Source organism: Anolis sagrei, chromosome 9 (genome assembly GCF_037176765.1).
Source record: "Anolis sagrei isolate rAnoSag1 chromosome 9, rAnoSag1.mat, whole genome shotgun sequence".
Lineage (NCBI taxonomy): Eukaryota > Metazoa > Chordata > Lepidosauria > Squamata > Dactyloidae > Anolis > Anolis sagrei.
This window is the reverse complement of record NC_090029.1, coordinates 11,940,953-11,961,131: the sequence shown is the minus strand read 5'-3', so window position 1 is coordinate 11,961,131 and position 20,179 is coordinate 11,940,953. Positions and strand designations below refer to the sequence as shown.

The window sequence follows — 20,179 nt, the reverse complement described above, 5'->3', positions numbered from 1 at the left end:
CTACTCTCTCTTCTGCTTTGGTGAGGCCTGTTTCCCTGGAATACTACGTCCAGTTCTGGGCACCACAATTCAAAAGAGATACTGACAATCTGGAGGGTGTTCAGAGGAAGAGGGCAACTAGAAGGATCAAAGGTCTGGAGACCACGAATAACCCCTCTGAGGAGCACCTGAAAGAGCTAGGCGTGTTTAGCCTGCAGAAGAGAAGGTTGAGAGGAGACATGAGAGCCGTGTTTACATACGTGAAAGGATGTCAAAAGGAAGAGGAAGCAGGCTTGTTTTCTGCTGCCCTCAAAACTAGGACTAGGAGCCATGGCTTCAAACTACAAGAAAGGAGATTCCATCTGAACATGAGGAAGAGCTTCCTATCTGTAAGGAGAGCCGTTCAGCAGAGGAACTCTCTGCTGCAAGTGTGCTGGAGGCTCCTTCTTTGGAGGCTTTTAAACAGAGGCTGGATGGCCTTCTGTCGGGGGTGCTTTGAATGCAATTTTCCTGTTTCTTGGCAGAATGGTGTTGGACTGGATAATGGCCCACCATGTGTCTTTTCTAACTCTATGATTCTATGATATGGCCATAAGTTGGAGATATCTTGAGATATTTTAGATGACCATAAGTTGGAGATTCCATCTGAACATGAGGAAGAACTTCCTGATTGTGAGGAAGGGCTGTTCAGCAGAGGAACTCTCTGCTTCGTAGTGTGGTGGAGGCTCCTTCTTTGGAGGCTTTTAAACAGAGGCTGTGTGGCCATCTGTCGAGGGTTCTTTGGATGCAATTTTCCTGTTTCTTGGCAGAATGGGGTTGGACTGGATGATGGCCCACCATGTGTCTTTTCTAACTCTATGATTCTATGATATGGCCAGAAGTTGGAGATATCTAGAGATGTTTTAGATGACCATAAGTTGGAGATTCCATCTGAACATGAGGAACAACCTTCTGACTGTGAAAGCCGTTCAGCAGTGGAACTCTCTGCCCCGGAGTGTGGTGGAAGCTCCTTCTTTTAAGGCTCTTAAACAGAGGCTGGGTGGCCATCTGTCGGGAGTGCTTTGAACGCAATTGTCCCGCTTCTTGGCCAAATGGGGTTGGACTGGATGGCCCACCAGGTCTCTTCCAACTCTAGGATTCTATGATTCTACGAACTTCCTGACTGTGAGAGCTGTTCAGCAGTGGAACTCTCTGTCCCGGAGTCTGGTGGAGGCTCCTTCTTTGGAGGCTCTTAAACAGAGGCTGTCTGGCCATCTGTCAGGGGTGCTTTGAATGCAATATTCCTGCTTCTGGGCAGAATGGGGTTGGACTGGATGGCCTCTCCCAACTCCAGCATTCTCTGAGTCTATAAATCAAGATGATGATGAGGATGATGATGACACTGCCAGATAATCCCGTTCAGAGAAGATAATCCGGATGTTCTATGGCAGCGTCAAAGCCGTTCTCGTGAATATCCTTTGTAATCTGTTTCGGTGTTGGGAGATAATAAATAATGAATAATAATAATAACACCCTTTATTTATACCCCGCCTCCATCTCCTGAAGGGGACTCGGAGCGGCTCACATGAGGCCAGGCCCAAAACAATACAACACAATAAACACACAATAACAAAATACATCATCACAAAGTATTGCAGTTTTGGAGTTGGATGCCATCTGTACGCAGATGACACGCAGCTCTACTACTCTGTTCCACCTAATTCCAAGGAAGCCCCTCGGGTGCTGGACGAGTTCCTGGCCGCTGTGGCTGTCTGGATGAGGAGGAACAAGCTGAAGATCAATCCCGACAAGACAGAGGTCCTCCTGGTCGATCGTAAACGGGATCGGGGTATAGGGTGGCAACCTGTGTTGGACGGGGTTACACTCCCCCTGAAGTCCGCAGTTTGGGTGTCCTCCTTGACTCTTCACTTATGCTTCACTTATGCTTGAAGCTCAGGCGCCGGCGGTGTCCAGGAGGGCCTTTGCACAATTAAGACTCATGCGCCAACTGCGACCGTACCTCGTGAAGGCGGATCTGGCTAGGGTGGTCCATGCCTTAGTCACCTCCAGATTAGACTACTGTAATGCACTCTATGTGGGGCTGCCCTTGAAAACAGCCCCGAAATTCCAACTGGTTCAACGGGCGGCGGCCAGATTGTTAACTGGTGCTCCTTACAGGGAGTGGTCAACCCTCCTGTTTAAGGAGCTCCATCGGCTGCCATTCATTTTCCGGTCCCAATACAAGGTGCAGGTTCTTACCTACAAAGCCCTAAACGGTTTGGGACCCGCCTACATGTGTGAACGCATTTCAGTATACGAACCCACATGACCTCTTTGATCTTCTGGAGAGGCCCTGCTCACGATCCCACACGCATCGCAAACGCGATTGGTGGGGACAAGGGACAGGGCCTTCTCTGTGGTGGCCCGTCGATTCTGGAAGTCACTCCCAAAGGATATCAGGCATGCCCCGACGTTGGCAGTCTTTACGAGGAGCTTGAAAACGTGGTTGTTTCAGTGTGCCTTCACAGAATAGGAAACTCCAACCACTTTGTCCCAAATGCACGTTGCTAGAGATCTAGGACTGTCTGCGCGCCCTACCTATTCTCCAAAATATCTATCCATTTCACCCGGTCATGCCCAGCTTTTTAAATTTTAACCTTTATATCTGGCCCTGACATTGGTTTTAATTGCGTCGTGTTGTTATTGTTAATGTTATTGCTTGAGTTTTATTTACTGCTGTATTGTTGTTGTCTTGTTTATTGTTGTATTGGGTCTCGGCCTACTGTAAGCTGCACTGAGTCCCTCGGGAGATGGTAGCGGGGTACAAATAAAGGTTTATTATTATTATTATTGCAGGTTCGAATCCTTCGAGTAGTCCCCTTTCTTGATATTTAGTTGACTGACTGTATTCTCTGATATGAGCCTCTCAGAAGAGTTTTAGGAGAAGGCCTTCAGTAGCAAGAGGAGAGTCTTCTTGGTGGTGGCTCCAAGACCCTTTCCAAGAAGGATCAGACTGACCCTGTCCCAAGGTCAGTTTTCCAGGTGGCAAAGAATCATAGAATCGAAGAGTTGGAAGAGACCTCATGGGCCATCCAGTCCAACCCCCTGCCAAGAAGCAGGAATATTGCATTCAAATCACCCCTGACAGATGGCCATCCAGCCTCTGTTTAAAAGAAGGAGCCTCCACTACACTCCGGGGCAGAGAGTTCCACTGCTGAACGGCTCTCACAGTCAGGAAGTTCTTCCTCATGTTCAGATGGAATCTCCTCTCTTGTAGTTTGAAGCCATTGTTCCGCGTCCTAGCCTCCACTCTTCATTCATGACATTTTGTCACTTGTCTGGCTAGGAGCCCCCCGTGGCGCAATGGGTTCAACCCTTGTCCCAGCAGGACTGAAGACCGACAGGTTGGAAGTTTGTGGATGAGCTCCCTCTGTCAGCTCCAGCTCCTCATGCAAAGGGGACATGAGAGAAGCCTCCCACAAGGATGATAGAAACATCCATTCATCCGAGCAACGTCCCTTGGGCAACGTCCTTGCAGACGGCCAATTCTTTCACGCCAGAAGCAACTTGCAGTTTCTCAAGTCGCTCCTGACACGACAATATATATATATGTATATATATATATCTCACAAAATATGAAATAACAAATAAAATCAATAATCTAAAACTGCAAAATAAAACCAGGCAAATGTACGAGGTAAAATGTTACAGAGTTCAAAGAGGAGATAGGGAGGAAAGCGCATTTGTAGGGGAGGGTGAGCCCAGAGCTGCATCCACACTGGAGAATTAACGCGGTTTGGTACCACTTCAACTGCAGCGGCGCCATGCGACTGAATCCTGGGAGTTGTGGGAGTTGCTTTCCGGCCTTCTCTGGACCAGGAATGCCGCTGCCTCCCCACACTCCCCCTTCCGGGACCCAGAGCGGGATGGAACCGCGTTAACTCTCCCGAGGAGATGGCCTAGGTGGGGAAGACTGTGGCCGAGGGGGGAGCCCACCTTCCCCGGAGGTTGCAGTCCAGGAAGTAGGCCTCGGAGACGAACTTCTCGGCCCGCTCGAGGGTGGTCCGGCGGTGCTTCAGCAAGGGCGCCTTGGGAGAGAGTCCGGACCCGGCCATGGTTCCTGGGAACACCAGCGAAGGCCCCCTGGCGGTGCAGCACACAAAAGGAGCCGGAGAGCAACGCCGCCGCCGGACACAAGGGTTCCGCCCCCTTCCTCCCTTCCCCTTGGGAGGGAAAGAAAGACAAGATGGAAATAATACAGTATATTCTATTATTAGCACAGCACAATATTAGTATTATGTATTACTGTATTGTACTATGACACTAGACTGTAACACTATTAGTAGTATTATATGTAATGTAAAAATATAATTCTTATATTTATTGTATTGTCGAAGGCTTTCATGGCTGGAATCACTAGGTTCTTGTGGGTTTTTTCGGGCTATAGAGCCATGTTCTAGAGGCATTTCTCCTGACGTTTCGCCTGCATCTATGGCAAGCATCCTCAGAGGTAGTGAGGTCTGTTGGAATTAGGACAATGGGTTTATATATCTGTGGAATGGCTGGGGTGGGGCAAGGAGCTCTTCCCTGCTGCAGTTAGGTGTGAATGTTTAGCTGATCACCTTCATTAGCATTTGAAGGCTTGCCTGAGCCTGGGAAAATATGTTGCTGGGTTTTTTCCTCTCTGTTGTTTTGCTGTTGTAATTTTAGAGTTTTTTAATACTGGTAGCCAGATTTTGTTCATTTTCATGGTCTCTTCCTTTCTGTTGAAATTGTCCACATGCTTGTGGATTTCAATGGCTTCTCTGTGTAGTCTGACATGGTGGTTGTTGGTGTGGTCCAGTATTTCTGTGTTCTCAAATAATATGCTGTTTCCAGGCTGGTTCATCAGGTGCTCTGCTATGGCTGACTTCTCTGGCTGAAGTAGTCTGCAGTGCCTTTCATGTTCCTTGATGCGTGTCTGGGCGCTGCGTGTGGTGGTCCCTATGTAGACTTGTCCACAGCTGCATGGTATACGGTAGACTCCTGCAGAGGTGAGAGGATCCCTCTTGTCCTTTGCTGAACGTAGCATTTGTTGGATTTTCTTGGTGGGTTTGTAGATTGTTTGTATGTTGTGTTTCCTCATCAGCTTCCCTATGCGGTCAGTGGTTCCCTTGATGTATGGCAGGAACACTTTTCCTCTGGGTGGATCTTCATCTTCACTCTCGTGGCTTGTTCTTGGTCTTGCAGCTCTTCTGATGTCTGAGGTGGAGTCTCCATTGGCCTGGAGAGCCCAGTTGAGGTGGTTCAGTTCATCTTGGAGGAGGTGGGGTTCGCTTATATTTATTAAACTTATATTTATTATTTATTTATTGTGTCATCCACAACCAGAACATTGTGTTACATTTCTAACAGAGCAAAACAAACAAAACAAACTTGGTAGCTGATTAAATGTCCTTTGACCAGTATCTGGCCACTTGGAGTAAATAGAGATACCACATCGAAGCTGATCAGTTTGTCGTTGGAAGCAGCAAGGATCCTGAAAAAGGCAAAACTTCCCTCCAATAATATTACAAGGAAGAAAAGACAAGCCATCAGAGAGCTCAATTCAGATCCTGATATCCTCATTATGCCAGCAGACAAGGGGAATGCCACAGTAATCATGCATACAGAACAATACAAGGAGAAGATCAGAAAACTCCTGGACCCTACTATATACAAAAAACTCAAGCAAGACCCAACTTCCAAAATAACCAGAAAAACCAACACTCTAATTAAGAACTCCTCAATCAACTTTGACATACGACAACAGGTATGTAAATCGGAAGCCCTTCCACCCAGGCTTTATGGACTCCCAAAAATCCATAAGGACTCCACCCCATTCAGACCCATCGTGAGTGCCATTGGATCCCCCACATATGACCTAGCAAAATTTCTTGCTGCACAGTTACAAAGCCATATTGGGCTCACTACACACTACATCAAGGACTCAGCCCACTTCATAGAAAAAATCAGCAATCTCAAGCTAAATACCAACGACAAACTGATCAGCTTCAATGTGGTATCTCTATTTACCATGGTCCCGGTAGCAGACACCATGGCACTCATCAACCAGAGGTTCCCAGAAGACATCACAGCTCTGTTTCACCATTGCCTCACCACCAGCTGCTTTCAGTGGGACAATGAATTCTACGAACAGAAAGATGGAGTAGCTATGGGGAGCCCTCTCAGCCCGGTCATAGCTAACTTCTACATGGAACACTTTGAAAAACAAGCCCTGGAGACAGCAACCAAAAAGCCCACTATATGGTTCAGATATGTGGATGACACCTTCACCATTTGGAGCCATGGAGAAGAAGAACTCAACAGGTTCCTGGACCATCTCAACAGCATCCACCCAAACATCCAGTTCACCATGGAAAAAGAAAATGAAGGAAGACTGCCTTTTCTAGATGTCCTAGTCATCCGCAAACCAGATCAACAATTGGGTCACACCGTCTACAGAAAACCCACACACACAGATAGATATCTACATAAAAACTCCAACCATCACCCAAGTCAAAAAAAAGAAGCACCATTAAAGCCTTGGCAGACCGTGCAAAAAGAATCTGCGAACCCCACCTCCTCCAAGATGAACTGAACCACCTCAACTGGGCTCTCCAGGCCAATGGAGACTCCACCTCAGACATCAGAAGAGCTGCAAGACCAAGAACAAGCCACGAGAGTAAAGATGAAGATCCACCCAGAGGAAAAGTGTTCCTGCCATACATCAAGGGAACCACTGACCGCATAGGGAAGCTGATGAGGAAACACAACATACAAACAATCTACAAACCCACCAAGAAAATCCAACAAATGCTACGTTCAGCAAAGGACAAGAGGGATCCTCTCACCTCTGCAGGAGTCTACCGTATACCATGCAGCTGTGCACAAGTCTACATAGGGACCACCAAACGCAACATTGCCCAGACACGCATCAAGGAACATGAAAAGCACTGCAGACTACTTCAACCAGAGAAGTCAGCCATAGCAGAGCACCTGATGAACGAACCTGGACACAGCATATTATTTGAGAACACAGAAATGTTGGACCACACCAACAACCACCATGTCAGACTACACAGAGAAGCCATTGAAATCCACAAGCATGTGGACAATTTCAACAGAAAGGAAGAGACCATGAAAATGAACAAAATCTGGCTACCAGTATTAAAAAAAACTCTAAAATTACAACAACAAAACAGCAGAGAGGAAACAACCAGGCACATCTTAACACCTCTCAACAGAACATTTTCCCAGGCTCAGGCAGGCCTTCAAATGCTAATGTAGGTGATCAGCTGAAACATTCACACCTAGCTCTAGCAGAGAAGAGCTCTTTGCCCCACCCCAGCCATTCCACAGATATATAAACCCATTGTCCTATTTCCAACAGACCTCACTACCTCTGAGGATGCTTGCCATAGATGCAGGCGAAACGTCAGGAGAAATGCCTCTAGATCATAGCCCTATAGCCCGAAAAAAAACCACAAGAACCTAGTGATTCCAGCCATGAAAGCCTTCGACAATACATTTATTATATTGTATTACATTATAACATTATTATCAGTATTATATGTATATACAATATATTATATTATTACCACAACACAATATTAGTATTATGTATTACTATATTGTACTATACCACTATACTGTAATATTATTAGTAATATTACATGTAATATAAAAATATTATATTATTTTTATATTAGACCACACCTGGAATATTGTGTCCAATTCTGGGCACCACAATTCAAGAGAGAGATTGACAAGCTGGAATGTGTCCAGAGGAGAGTAACTAAAATGATAAAGGGTCTGGAGGACAAGCCCTATGAGGAGCGGCTTAAGGAGCTGGGCATGTTTAGCCTGAAGAAGAGAAGGCTGAGAGGGGATATGATAGCCATGTATAAATATGTGAGAAGAAGCCACAGGGAGGAGGGAGCCAGCTTGTTTACTGCTTCCCTGGAGACTAGGACGCAGAACAATGGCTTCAAATTACAGGAGAGGAGATTCCATCTGAACATGAGGAAGAACTTCCTGACTGCGAGAGCCGTTCAGCAGTGGAACTCTCTGCCCTGGAGTGTGGTGGAGGCTCCTTCTTTGGAAGCTTTTAAATAGAAGCTGGATGGCCATCTGTCAGGGGTGATTTGAATGCAATATTCCTGCTTCTTGGCAGAATGGGGTTGGGCTGGATGGCCCATGAGGTCTCTTCCAACTCTTTGATTCTATGATTCTATGATTCTATGATTCTATAATTCTTATATTTATTATTATTATTATTATTATTATTATTATTATTATTATTATATTGTACTACATTATAACATTATTATCAGTATTATATGTGTATACAATATATTACATTATTACCACAACACAATATTAGTATTATGTGTTACTATATTATATTATACCAGTATACTGTAATATTATTAGTAATATTACATGTAATATAAAAATATTATTCTTATCTTTATTATTATATTGTATTACATTATAACATTATTATCAGTATTATATGTGTATACAATATATTATATTATTAGCACAGCACAATATTAGTATTATGTATTACTATATTGTACTATACCACAAATATAGCCCCCTGTGGTGTAGTGGGTTAAAGCACTCATCTGCTGAACTTGCTGACCAAAAGGTCGGCAGTTCAAATCCGGGGAGTGGCATGAGCTCCTGCTGTCAGCCCTAGCTTCTGCCAACCTAGCAATTTGAAAACATGCAAATGTAAGTAGATCAATAGGTACTGCTCTGGCGGGAAGGTAAGGGCGCTCCATGCAGTCATGCCAATGGCCACATGAACTTGGAGGTGTCTATGGATGCCGGCTCTTCGGCTTAGAAATGGAAATTAGCACCAACCCCCAGAGTCGGACACAACTGGACTTAATGTCAGGGGAAAACCTTTACCTTTACATCTAGATGGAGCTCTCCTCCTCCTCCTCCTCCTCCTCCCATCCTTCCTCTTCTGGAATCTCCTCCTCTTCCACTAACTCCAACTCTTCGATGTCTTCATCCTCCTCCTCTTCCTCGTTCTCCTCTTCCTCCTCCTCCACCTCCCAGCCTTCCTCCAGTTGTTCTAATGGTACTTCCTCCTCCTCTATAACATCCAACTCTTCAAGGTCTTCTTCTTCGGGTATTTCCTCCTCCTCCTCCTTCTCCTCCTCCTCCTCCTCCTCCTCCTCTTCCTCCTCCTCCTCTACTACCACCTCCTCCTCTACTACCACCTCCTCCTCCTTCTCCTCCTTCTCCACCTCCTCCTCTACCTCCTCATCCTGTTCTTCTCCCTCCACTTGTCCTTCCTCCTCCTTCGTCACCACTTCCTCCTCCACTTCCACTTCCTCCGCTTTCTCTTTCTCCTCCTCCTCCTCTACTTTCCCCTCTTGTTGCTGGTTCTGGAGCATGGGGTGGATCTTCCGGCTCCATATCCTTCTCCACATCCTTGGTCTAGAGCGTTCTTGTAGGTGGAGATGTTTTCCTACGACCAAAAGTTGTGTTGCGTCTTCCAAGGGCAACGGAGCCACTTGGTTCCTTCTCCATAACCTCAACCGTCCTCGAGGCATGACTGTAAAGAAAACGACAAGAAGAGAGTTAGCAAGGGTATATAGATATTCTATGAAGGAAAACAAAGAACTTTACAATTTTGTGAAATATCCTTACCTCAGTTGGGAGTGTGTTACATAGGGGGGGGGGGCACCGCCAAGAAGGCCCTGTCTCTCGTCCCTGCCGGGCGCATTTGTGCTGTTGACGGGAGCGAGAGCAGGGCCTCCCCGGATGATCTTAGGTTTCGAGGTGGGACGTAGGGGTGGATGCCTTCGGACAAGTAAGCTGGGCCAGAACTGTATAGAGCTTTATAGGTCAGAACCAGCAGCAATAGTTACAGGAATAGTGGTCTCATAATGATTCCTGTGTATATTCCACCTCTCACATCCCCTTAGTACAGGCCGGAAATGTGGGTGCAGTGAGAACCCATGATTCCGGACATCCCACTCCTCCCCCACATGCTGTGCTTCTTCTGTTGGGGGGCTTTCACGCCAGGCTCGGCTCTTCACTTGGGGTGCTTGCGACCTCTCTAGAAATAAGCATCATTATTATTGGAAACACAACAAGAGGAGTCCACAGCAGACAAGGTCACTCTGCTGGCTGTTGCATTGGATCCCATGTGTCTAGGACTGTGTGATGTATCGTGCAGATCCCAGTAAGGTGGCCTTCTGCAGCTGGCATATGGTAATTTTGTCAGTGCCAATTGTGTTTAAGTGCAGGCCAAGGTCTTGAGGCACTGCGCCCAGTGTGCGGATCACCACTGGGACCCCCTTGACTGTCTTGTGCCAGAGTCTTTGCAGTTCGATCTTCAAATCCTCATATCGTGTCAGCTTTCCCTGTTTGTTTCTCTTCAATCCTGCTGTCACCTGGGATTGCAACATGGACAATCCATACTTTGTTTTTCAACACAATTTTGAGGTCAGGAGTATTATGCTCCAAAACTCTGTCTGTCTGAATCCGGAAGTCCCAGAGTAGCTTGACGTGTTCATTTTCTGTGACTTTTTCCGGCTTGGGATCCCACCAGTTCTTTGTCGCAGGCAGATGAGTTTGTGGCTCAGGTTCCAAGGCATCATCTGAGCAACGGTGTTGTGCCTCTGCTTGGAGTCTGTCTGTGTGATCTTGCAGCAGCTGAGGATGGGATCTATTGTTTCGCCTGCTTCCTTGCAGAGTCTACACTTGGATCTGTCGTCGACTTTTCAGTTCTGGCTTGGATGAAATTGGTTCGAATGTCTTGTTCTTGGGCTGTCAAAATCAGGACCTCCTTTGTTTCCTTTTTCCAAGTTCCATTTGTGAGCCACAGCCATGTTTTTTCTTTGTCAATTTCTTAGTCAGTCTCCAGGCCGTTTTCAAGGGTAGCCCCATGTAGAGTGCAGTGCAGTAGTCCAATCTAGAGGCAACTAAGGCATGGACCACCGTGGTCAAGTCCGACTTCACGAGGTGAGGTCCCAATTGGCGCACGAGTTTAAATTATGCAGAAGCCCTCCCGGCCACCGCCGACACCTGCGCATCAAGCGTCAGCGCTGAATGATCTACCACTGTTTGCCCCTTTGTCCCCTCCAAAGAATCACGTTACTCTGAGTAGAGACAGTCCCGAAAAGCGGCCAGACTGGCCCCCAACAACTGTACAGGAAATAAAGAGCATAATTCAAAGCCTACATAACAGGAAAGATCCCGGAGAAGACTTCTTACCCCCAGAGCTATTTACGTCCAAAAACAGCAAACTCCACCAAAAACCGCAAACTGCACAATGAAGGCACACCTCCACTTTCCCTCTCAACCGACAGGAAAGTGAGGTTCCAGAAGGATCGGCCTTCAGTTGGAAGCGCATCACAAGAGTCTCCCTAGTAAAGAGAATGCGTGGATGTGGCCGCTTTCTGATTGGCTGCCACTTTCACAGGCACGGGTGACGGACTTGGACCAAACTTGGCACACATAACCCCCACGACCCCCTTCACGTCCTGGTTTGGGGGAGAAAGGACAAAGGATGATGGGATTTGTAGTACTTTCAAGCACTTTGGTTCCCTGCGGCCCCCAACAAAGAGCAATAAAGCCCAAACTTGGCACACAGAGCCCCCATGACCCACTCTACATCCTGGTGCAGTTTGGGGGAGGGTGGACCATGGATGATGGGACTTGAAGTGCCTCCACTCACTTCCCAAGACTGCTGCAACCCTCATCCAATGACTGATCAAGTCCAAACTTGGCACACAGAACCCCCATGATCCCCTTTACGTCCTAGTGAGGTTTGAGGGAGCACAGACAGTGGATGATGGGATTTGTAGTGATTTCAAACCCTTCGGTTCCCACAAAACACTGCGGCCCCCAACAAAGCCCAAACTTGGCACACAGAGCCCCCATGACCCACTCTACATCCTGATGCACTTTCGGGGAGGGTGGACAATGGATGATGGGTCTTGAAGTACCTCTACTCACTTCCCGAGACCGCTGCAACCCTCATCCAATGACTGATCAAGACCAAACTTGGCACACAGAGCCCCCATGACCCACTCTACATCCTGATGCACTTTCGGGGAGGGTGGACAATGGATGATGGGTCTTGAAGTACCTCTACTCACTTCCCGAGACCGCTGCAACCCTCATCCAATGACTGATCAAGACCAAACTTGGCACACAGAGCCCCCATGATCCACTCTACATCCTGGTGCACTTTCGGGGAGGGTGGACCATGGATGATGGGACTTGAAGTACCTCCACTCACTTCCCAAGACCGCTGCAACCCTCATCCAATGACTGATCAAGACCAAACTTGGCCCATGACTCACTCTACATCCTGGTGCGGTTTGTTGGAGGATGGACCATGGGACTTGTATATGGGAGTTGTAGTTCCCCGCACCGTCTGAACCATCTCACATTGGATATAGAATAAACTTGGAGCGCAGAAAAACAATACCTTTCCCAAATAACCCAGGCATCACTAGTAAGTAATAAGTCTGTCATATGGCATCAGACTTGAAGTTTCAACAACAATAACATAATACTTGGTGTATTTTAGCAATATAGATCTGTGTTCTACATATTACTCCCAAAAGCACACCATCTCTCTCCTTCCCGTGGAGAAGAGCAGTGGGTGGGCCAGATTCCTCCAGTCTGCCACAATTTTGGAATATTAGAAGGTTATCTAGATCCGTCACAGTCTGGCTTTAGGCCGGGACATGGAACCGAGACAGCCTTGGCCGCCTTGGTAGATGATCTTCACTGGGAGCTCGACAGGGGGAGTGTCTCCCTGTTGGTTCTGCTGGACCTCTCAGCGGCCTTCGATACCGTTGACCACGGTCTCCTTCTGGAACGCCTCAAAGATATGGGACTCGGGGGTACTGTTCTGCAGTGGCTCGGAAACGAATGGCAAGAATGATAAACCCTACATAGAGAAATATACAATCTGTGAAACAAAGATAATAGAATGTACCTTTAGCCACTATCTCTGTCCCCTTAGGATCCACCCCTCCAGAAGACTGTTGGTGAATTCCTCACCTTCAAAGTTGAGCTTGTTTCTGATAATTTGAGTAAGTAGATTGTCTGTATAAATTCTTACAAACTTGTTATAACAAATTGTCCAATTGTAATTGTGTTATTCATGATATGTGTTGTTTGTAGACCCAACCGCCTGACGAAGACTCTTACGAGTCGAAACCGGTAGCAGGTTGGAGTCAATTCAGGTGACTACTGGAGTCTACTCACATGTAATAAAGAAAGGACATTTTCTCAAACGAAGGCTTTGCTTTCTACTTCAAGAGAAGAACCAATTGTCTCTACTTATGTGTATGTGGCAGTTTTTGAGATGTGTATTTGTAATATATACATTGAGTTAATTTAGTTATTTTCATATCGCCACTATCAGTGGATTTTGGTCTCCACAGTTTCAGGGGAACCCTTTTTGGTATCACTCAGCCAGCAGCGCCACAATCCTGGGGCTCTTCTCCACACTCGCATGTCATGGACTCCACTTTGTAGCCCCCTTTCTTAAGATTGGCTCTGCATCTCGTGGTGTCAGAGCGCAGTCTTTTCAATGCCTTCCAAGTCGCCCAGTCTTCCGTGTGCCCAGGGAGTCTCTCATTTGCTATCAGCCATTGGTTGAGGTCTTGACTTTGAGCCTGCCACTTTTGGACTCTTGCTTGCTGAGGTGTTCCAGCGAGTGTCTCTGTAGATCTTAGAAAACTATTTCTTGATTTAAGTCATTGACGTGCTGGCTGATACTCAAACAAGGAATGAGCTGGAGATGTCACTGCCTTGGTCCTTTCACTATTGGCTGCTACTTCCCGGCGGATGTCAGGTGGTGCAATACTGACTAAACTGGACTCTTCGTTAATGACTTCGTAACCTCTCAATAAATGTGCACTGTGTCGCATTATCCTCTGTTCCTGGCTCTTTGTATCCTTTTTGGCTTTTGTGGCTTTCCTCTTTCTACTCCGGCAGCCAGCCCTGCCCGTAACCACGTGGCCCCATGGCTCTCAGGGCCCTCACAAAGCAGCTTGATTACTCCCTCCACATATTCCTTCCTTTACCCCACATGGAATCAATTTCACCCTTTGGCACTTCAATCTCCCCTGTGCGTACCCAGGGCCTCCAGCATCATTGGGTCCCCCTCGGTAACCACGGATTCCCTGTGTATGTCTACCCCTGCCCCGCGGATACCAGGCCTCTAGAGTCACCGGATCCTCCTCTGTATCCGTGGATCCCCTGTGTATGCCTATCCCTTCCCTGCCGATACCAGGCCTCCAGAGTCATCGGGTCCCGCTCGGTATCTGTGGATCCCCTGTGTATGCCTACCCCCTGCCCCGCGGATACCAGGCCCCCAGAGTCATCGGGTCCTCCTCTGTATCCGTGGATCCCCTGTGTATGTCTACCCCTTCCCCGCGGAAACCAGGCCCCCAGAGTCATCGGGTCCTCCTCTGTATCTGTGGATCCCCTGTGTATGTCTACCCCTTCCCCGCGGATACCAGGCCTCCAGAGTCATCGGGTCCTCCTCTGTATCCGTGGATCCCCTGTGTATGTCTACCCCTTCCCCGCGGATACCAGGCCCCCAGAGTCATCGGATCCTCCTCTGTATCCGTGGATCCCCTGTGTATGTCTACCCCTTCCCCGCGGATACCAGGCCCCCAGAGTCATCGGATCCTCCTCTGTATCCGTGGATCCCCTGTGTATGTCTACCCCTTCCCCGCAGATACCAGGCCTCCAGAGTCATCGGGTCCTCCTCTGTATCCGTGGATCCCCTGTGTATGTCTACCCCTTCCCCACGGATACCAGGCCCCCAGAGTCATCGGGTCCTCCTCTGTATCCGTGGATCCCCTGTGTATGTCTACCCCTTCCCCGTGGATACCAGGCCCCCAGAGTCATCGGGTCCTCCTCTGTATCCGTGGATCCCCTGTGTATGTCTACCCCTTCCCCGCGGATACCAGGCCCCCAGAGTCATCGGATCCTCCTCTGTATCCGTGGATCCCCTGTGTATGTCTACCCCTTCCCCGCAGATACCAGGCCTCCAGAGTCATCGGGTCCTCCTCTGTATCCGTGGATCCCCTGTGTATGTCTACCCCTTCCCCACGGATACCAGGCCCCCAGAGTCATCGGATCCTCCTCTGTATCCGTGGATCCCCTGTGTATGTCTACCCCTTCCCCGCGGATACCAGGCCTCCAGAGTCATCGGGTCCTCCTCTGTATCCGTGGATCCCTTGTGTATGTCTACCCCTTCCCCGCGGATACCAGGCCCCCAGAGTCATCGGGTCCTCCTCTGTATCCGTGGATCCCCTGTGTATGTCTACCCCTTCCCCGCGGATACCAGGCCCCCAGAGTCATCGGATCCTCCTCTGTATCCGTGGATCCCCTGTGTATGTCTACCCCTTCCCCGCGGATACCAGGCCTCCAGAGTCATCGGATCCTCCTCTGTATCTGTGGATCCCCTGTGTATGTCTACCCCTTCCCCGCGGATACCAGGCCTCCAGTCATCAGATCCTCCTCTGTATCTGTGGATCCCCTGGTATGTCTACCCCTTCCCCGCGGACACCAGGCCCCCAGAGTCATCGGGTCCTCCTCTGTATCCGTGGATCCCCTGTGTATGTCTACCCCTTCCCCGCGGATACCAGGCCCCCAGAGTCATCGGGTCCTCCTCTGTATCCGTGGATCCCCTGTGTATGTCTACCCCTTCCCCGCGGATACCAGGCCTCCAGAGTCATCGGGTCCTCCTCTGTATCCGTGGATCCCCTGTGTATGTCTACCCCTTCCCCGCGGATACCAGGCCCCCAGAGTCATCGGGTCCTCCTCTGTATCCGTGGATCCCCTGTGTATGTCTACCCCTTCCCCGCGGATACCAGGCCCCCAGAGTCATCGGGTCCTCCTCTGTATCCGTGGATCCCCTGTGTATGTCTACCCCTTCCCCGCGGATACCAGGCCCCCAGAGTCATCGGGTCCTCCTCTGTATCCGTGGATCCCCTGTGTATGTCTACCCCTTCCCCGCGGATACCAGGCCCCCAGAGTCATCGGGTCCTCCTCTGTATCTGTGGATCCCCTGTGTATGTCTACCCCTTCCCCGCGGATACCAGGCCTCCAGAGTCATCGGGTCCTCCTCTGTATCCGTGGATCCCCTGTGTATGTCTACCCCTTCCCCGCGGATACCAGGCCCCCAGAGTCATCGGGTCCTCCTCTGTATCCATGGATCCCCTGTGTATGTCTACCCCTTCCCCGCGGATACCAGGCCCCCAGAGTCATCGGGTCCTCCTCTGTATCCGTGGATCCCCTGTGTATGTCTACCCCTTCCCCGCGGATACCAGGCCCCCAGAGTCATCGGGTCCTCCTCTGTATCCGTGGATCCCCTGTGTATGTCTACCCCTTCCCCGCGGATACCAGGCCCCCAGAGTCATCGGGTCCTCCTCTGTATCCGTGGATCCCCTGTGTATGTCTACCCCTTCCCCGCGGATACCAGGCCCCCAGAGTCATCGGGTCCTCCTCTGTATCCGTGGATCCCCTGTGTATGTCTACCCCTTCCCCGCGGATACCAGGCCCCCAGAGTCATCGGATCCTCCTCTGTATCCGTGGATCCCCTGTGTATGTCTACCCCTTCCCCGCGGATACCAGGCCTCCAGAGTCATCGGGTCCTCCTCTGTATCCATGGATCCCCTGTGTATGTCTACCCCTTCCCCGCGGATACCAGGCCCCCAGAGTCATCGGATCCTCCTCTGTATCCGTGGATCCCCTGTGTATGTCTACCCCTTCCCCGCGGATACCAGGCCTCCAGAGTCATCGGGTCCTCCTCTGTATCCGTGGATCCCCTGTGTATGTCTACCCCTTCCCCGCGGATACCAGGCCCCCAGAGTCATCGGATCCTCCTCTGTATCCGTGGATCCCCTGTGTATGTCTACCCCTTCCCCGCGGATACCAGGCCTCCAGAGTCATCGGATCCTCCTCTGTATCCGTGGATCCCCTGTGTATGTCTACCCCTTCCCCGCGGATACCAGGCCCCCAGTCATCGGGTCCTCCTCTGTATCCGTGGATCCCCTGTGTATGTCTACCCCTTCCCCGCGGATACCAGGCCTCCAGAGTCATCGGGTCCTCCTCTGTATCTGTGGATCCCCTGTGTATGTCTACCCCTTCCCCGCGGATACCAGGCCTCCAGTCATCAGATCCTCCTCTGTATCTGTGGATCCCCTGGTATGTCTACCCCTTCCCCGCGGACACCAGGCCCCCAGAGTCATCGGGTCCTCCTCTGTATCCGTGGATCCCCTGTGTATGTCTACCCCTTCCCCGCGGATACCAGGCCCCCAGAGTCATCGGGTCCTCCTCTGTATCTGTGGATCCCCTGTGTATGTCTGCCCCTTCCCCGCGGATACCAGGCCCCCAGAGTCATCGGGTCCTTCTCTGTATCCGTGGATCCCCTGTGTATGTCTACCCCTTCCCCGCGGATACCAGGCCCCCAGAGTCATCGGGTCCTCCTCTGTATCTGTGGATCCCCTGTGTATGTCTACCCCTTCCCCGCGGATACCAGGCCTCCAGAATCATCGGGTCCCCCCTGTGTATGCCTACCCCCTCCGTCCAACCAGCTCCATCCTTCAAGACTCTCCGGTGACTGACTCTGGGTCCAAGAAGAATCCGGTGAGAGGACCAACTATTCTGCAAATATATTGAGGCCATTTTATGAGACTGTGGGGTGGAAAGAGTATTGGGAAGAACTTCGTGGTGAGACTTCTGTGTAGCATGCTTCTGTTGGGCAAGTGGGCTTGTTAACAAAAGACCCTCCCCATGAATGTACAGCAGAGTAACTTATGGGCAGCAGCGTGACCCAGCACCAGGAGGCCAAAAGGATACAAAGAACAGACCAAGGTTATCTCTTCCTTAGGAGGCTTTTCTTTGTAGCAAAATAATATGGTGGTGCTATTTACAAGGACAAGGTTTGCATGACACAAATGAAGTTCGTTATACTTCCTTCTTTGCTTCCATGGTGGGCTTCTTTCTCATGCAGATAAATAGCTTCACTCTCACAGACCCTCTTCTCATACCGAACTTACACAGGAGCTTCACATAGTAACTTTACACACAGCAGTCTTCACACTGAAGCTTCACACATGAGGCCTTCAATCTGGGGCTTCTCTCACCAAAACTTCTCACACCAGGCCTTCTCAAACCGAAGCAAACTAACCCTGAGGCTTTCTCTCCCATTGAGGCCTTTCTCACATTGAGGGCTCTCTCATGCTGAGGGCTCTCTCACACTGCGGCAAACTAACACTGAGGTTTTGTCTCATGCTGAAGCCTTTCTCCCACTGAGGTCTTCTCACACTGAGGGCTCTGTCACACTGAGACGAACTAACAATGAGGTTTTCTCATGCTGAGGCCTTTCTCCCACTGAGGCCTTCTCACACTGAAGGCTCCCTCATGCTGAGGGCTCTCACACTGAGGCTAACTAGCACTGAGGTTTTTTTTTTCTCACACTGAGAGTTTTCTCCCACTGAGGCCTTCTCACACTGAGGGCTCTCTCACACTGAGGTGAAGTAACACTGAGGTTTTCTCTCACGCTGAGGCCCTTCTCCACTGAAGCCTTCTCACACTGAGGGCTCTCTCATGCAGAGGGCTCTCTCACACTGAGGCAAATTAACACTGATGTTTTCTCTCACACTGAGGCCTTTCTCCCACTGAGGCCTTCTCACACTGGGGGCTCTCTCACACTGAGATGAACTAACAGGTTTTTTTTTCTCCCACTGAGACCTTCTCACACTGAGGGCTCTCTCATGCCGAGGGCTCTTTCACACTGAGGCGAACTAACACTGAGGTTTTCTCTCACACTGAGGGTGCTAACGTATATATATATATATATATATATATTCATGAGCAAGTGGAGTGTATACATCAGGGGTCCTCAAGCTTTTTAAACAGAGAGCCAGGTCACAGTCCTTCAAACTGTTGGAGGGCCGGATTATAATTTGAAAAAAAATAATGAATGAATTCCTATGCGCACTGCACATATCTTATTTATCATGCAAAAACCACTTATAAACAATACAATAATTAAAATTAAGAACAATTTTAACAAATATAAATTTATTAGTATTTCAATAGGAAGTGTGGGCGTGCTTTTGGCTGATGAGATAGGATTGTTGACCCTGAGTGAGGGCCGGGTAAATGACGTTGGAGGGCCTTATCCTGGCCCCCGGGCCTTAGTTTTGGAACCCCTGCTCTAGATAATAATAACAACAACAACAACAACAACAATGTTATTTATATACCCAGCCAACCATCTCCCCAAACAATTCAATAATTAAAATGAAAAACAATTTTAGCAAATATAAACTTAGTTACAATTTTAATAAATATAAGATCTACTTTTTGCTGATGAGACAGGATTGTTGTTGTTGTTGTGTGCTTTCAAGTCGTTTCAAATTTAGCTTGACCCTGAGTGAGGGAGGGGTAAATGACCTTGACAACATGATTTAGTACAATATAATGTGATGCTATGATAGATATACTGGTAGTGTATCAAGTTTGCAGACGACACCAAATTGGGAGGGATAACCAATACTCCAGAGGACAGGAGCAGGATTCAAAACGATCTTGACAGATTAGAGAGATGAATCGCCAAAACTAACAAAATGAAGTTCAACAGTGACAAATGCAAGATACTCCACTTTGGCAGAAAAAATGAAATGCAAAGATACAGAATGGGGGACGATGCCTGGCTCGAGAGCAGTACGTGTGAAAAAGATCTTGGAGTCCTTGTGGACAACAAGTTAAACATGAGCCAGCAATGTGATTTGGCGGCAAAAAAAGCCAATGGGATTTTGGCCTGCATCAAAAGGAGCATAGTGTCTAGATCTAGGGAAGTCATGCTACCCCTCTATTCCACTTTGGTTAGACCACATCTGGAATATTGTGTCCAATTCTGGGCACCACAATTCAAGAGAGATGTTGACAAGCTGGAATGTGTCCAGAGGAGGGTGACTAAAATGATCAAGGGTCTGGAGAACAAGCCCTATGAGGAGCGGCTTAAGGAGCTGGGCATGTTTAGCCTGAAGAAGAGAAGGCTGAGAGGAGATATGATAGCCATGTATAAATATGTGAGAGGAAGGCACAGGGAGGAGGGAGCAAGCTTGTTTTCCGCTTCCCTGGAGACTAGGATGTGAAACAATGGCTTCAAACTACAAGAAAGGAG

At 48.8% G+C, this 20,179-nt stretch overlaps 1 protein-coding gene across 1 annotated transcript in view; it reads right to left on the bottom strand.

Moving 5' to 3' along the window:
* The window catches only part of MAN2C1 (mannosidase alpha class 2C member 1), a 43,505-nt gene extending 39,363 nt beyond the window's left edge, over positions 1-4,142 (bottom strand). Inside the window, exon 1 of the mRNA XM_067471465.1 lies at positions 3,955-4,142. Coding sequence (XP_067327566.1) covers positions 3,955-4,073 — 119 coding nt within the window. The 5' untranslated portion in view covers positions 4,074-4,142. The remainder of the gene's footprint in view (positions 1-3,954) is intronic.
* Between the last annotated feature and the right edge of the window lie 16,037 nt (positions 4,143-20,179).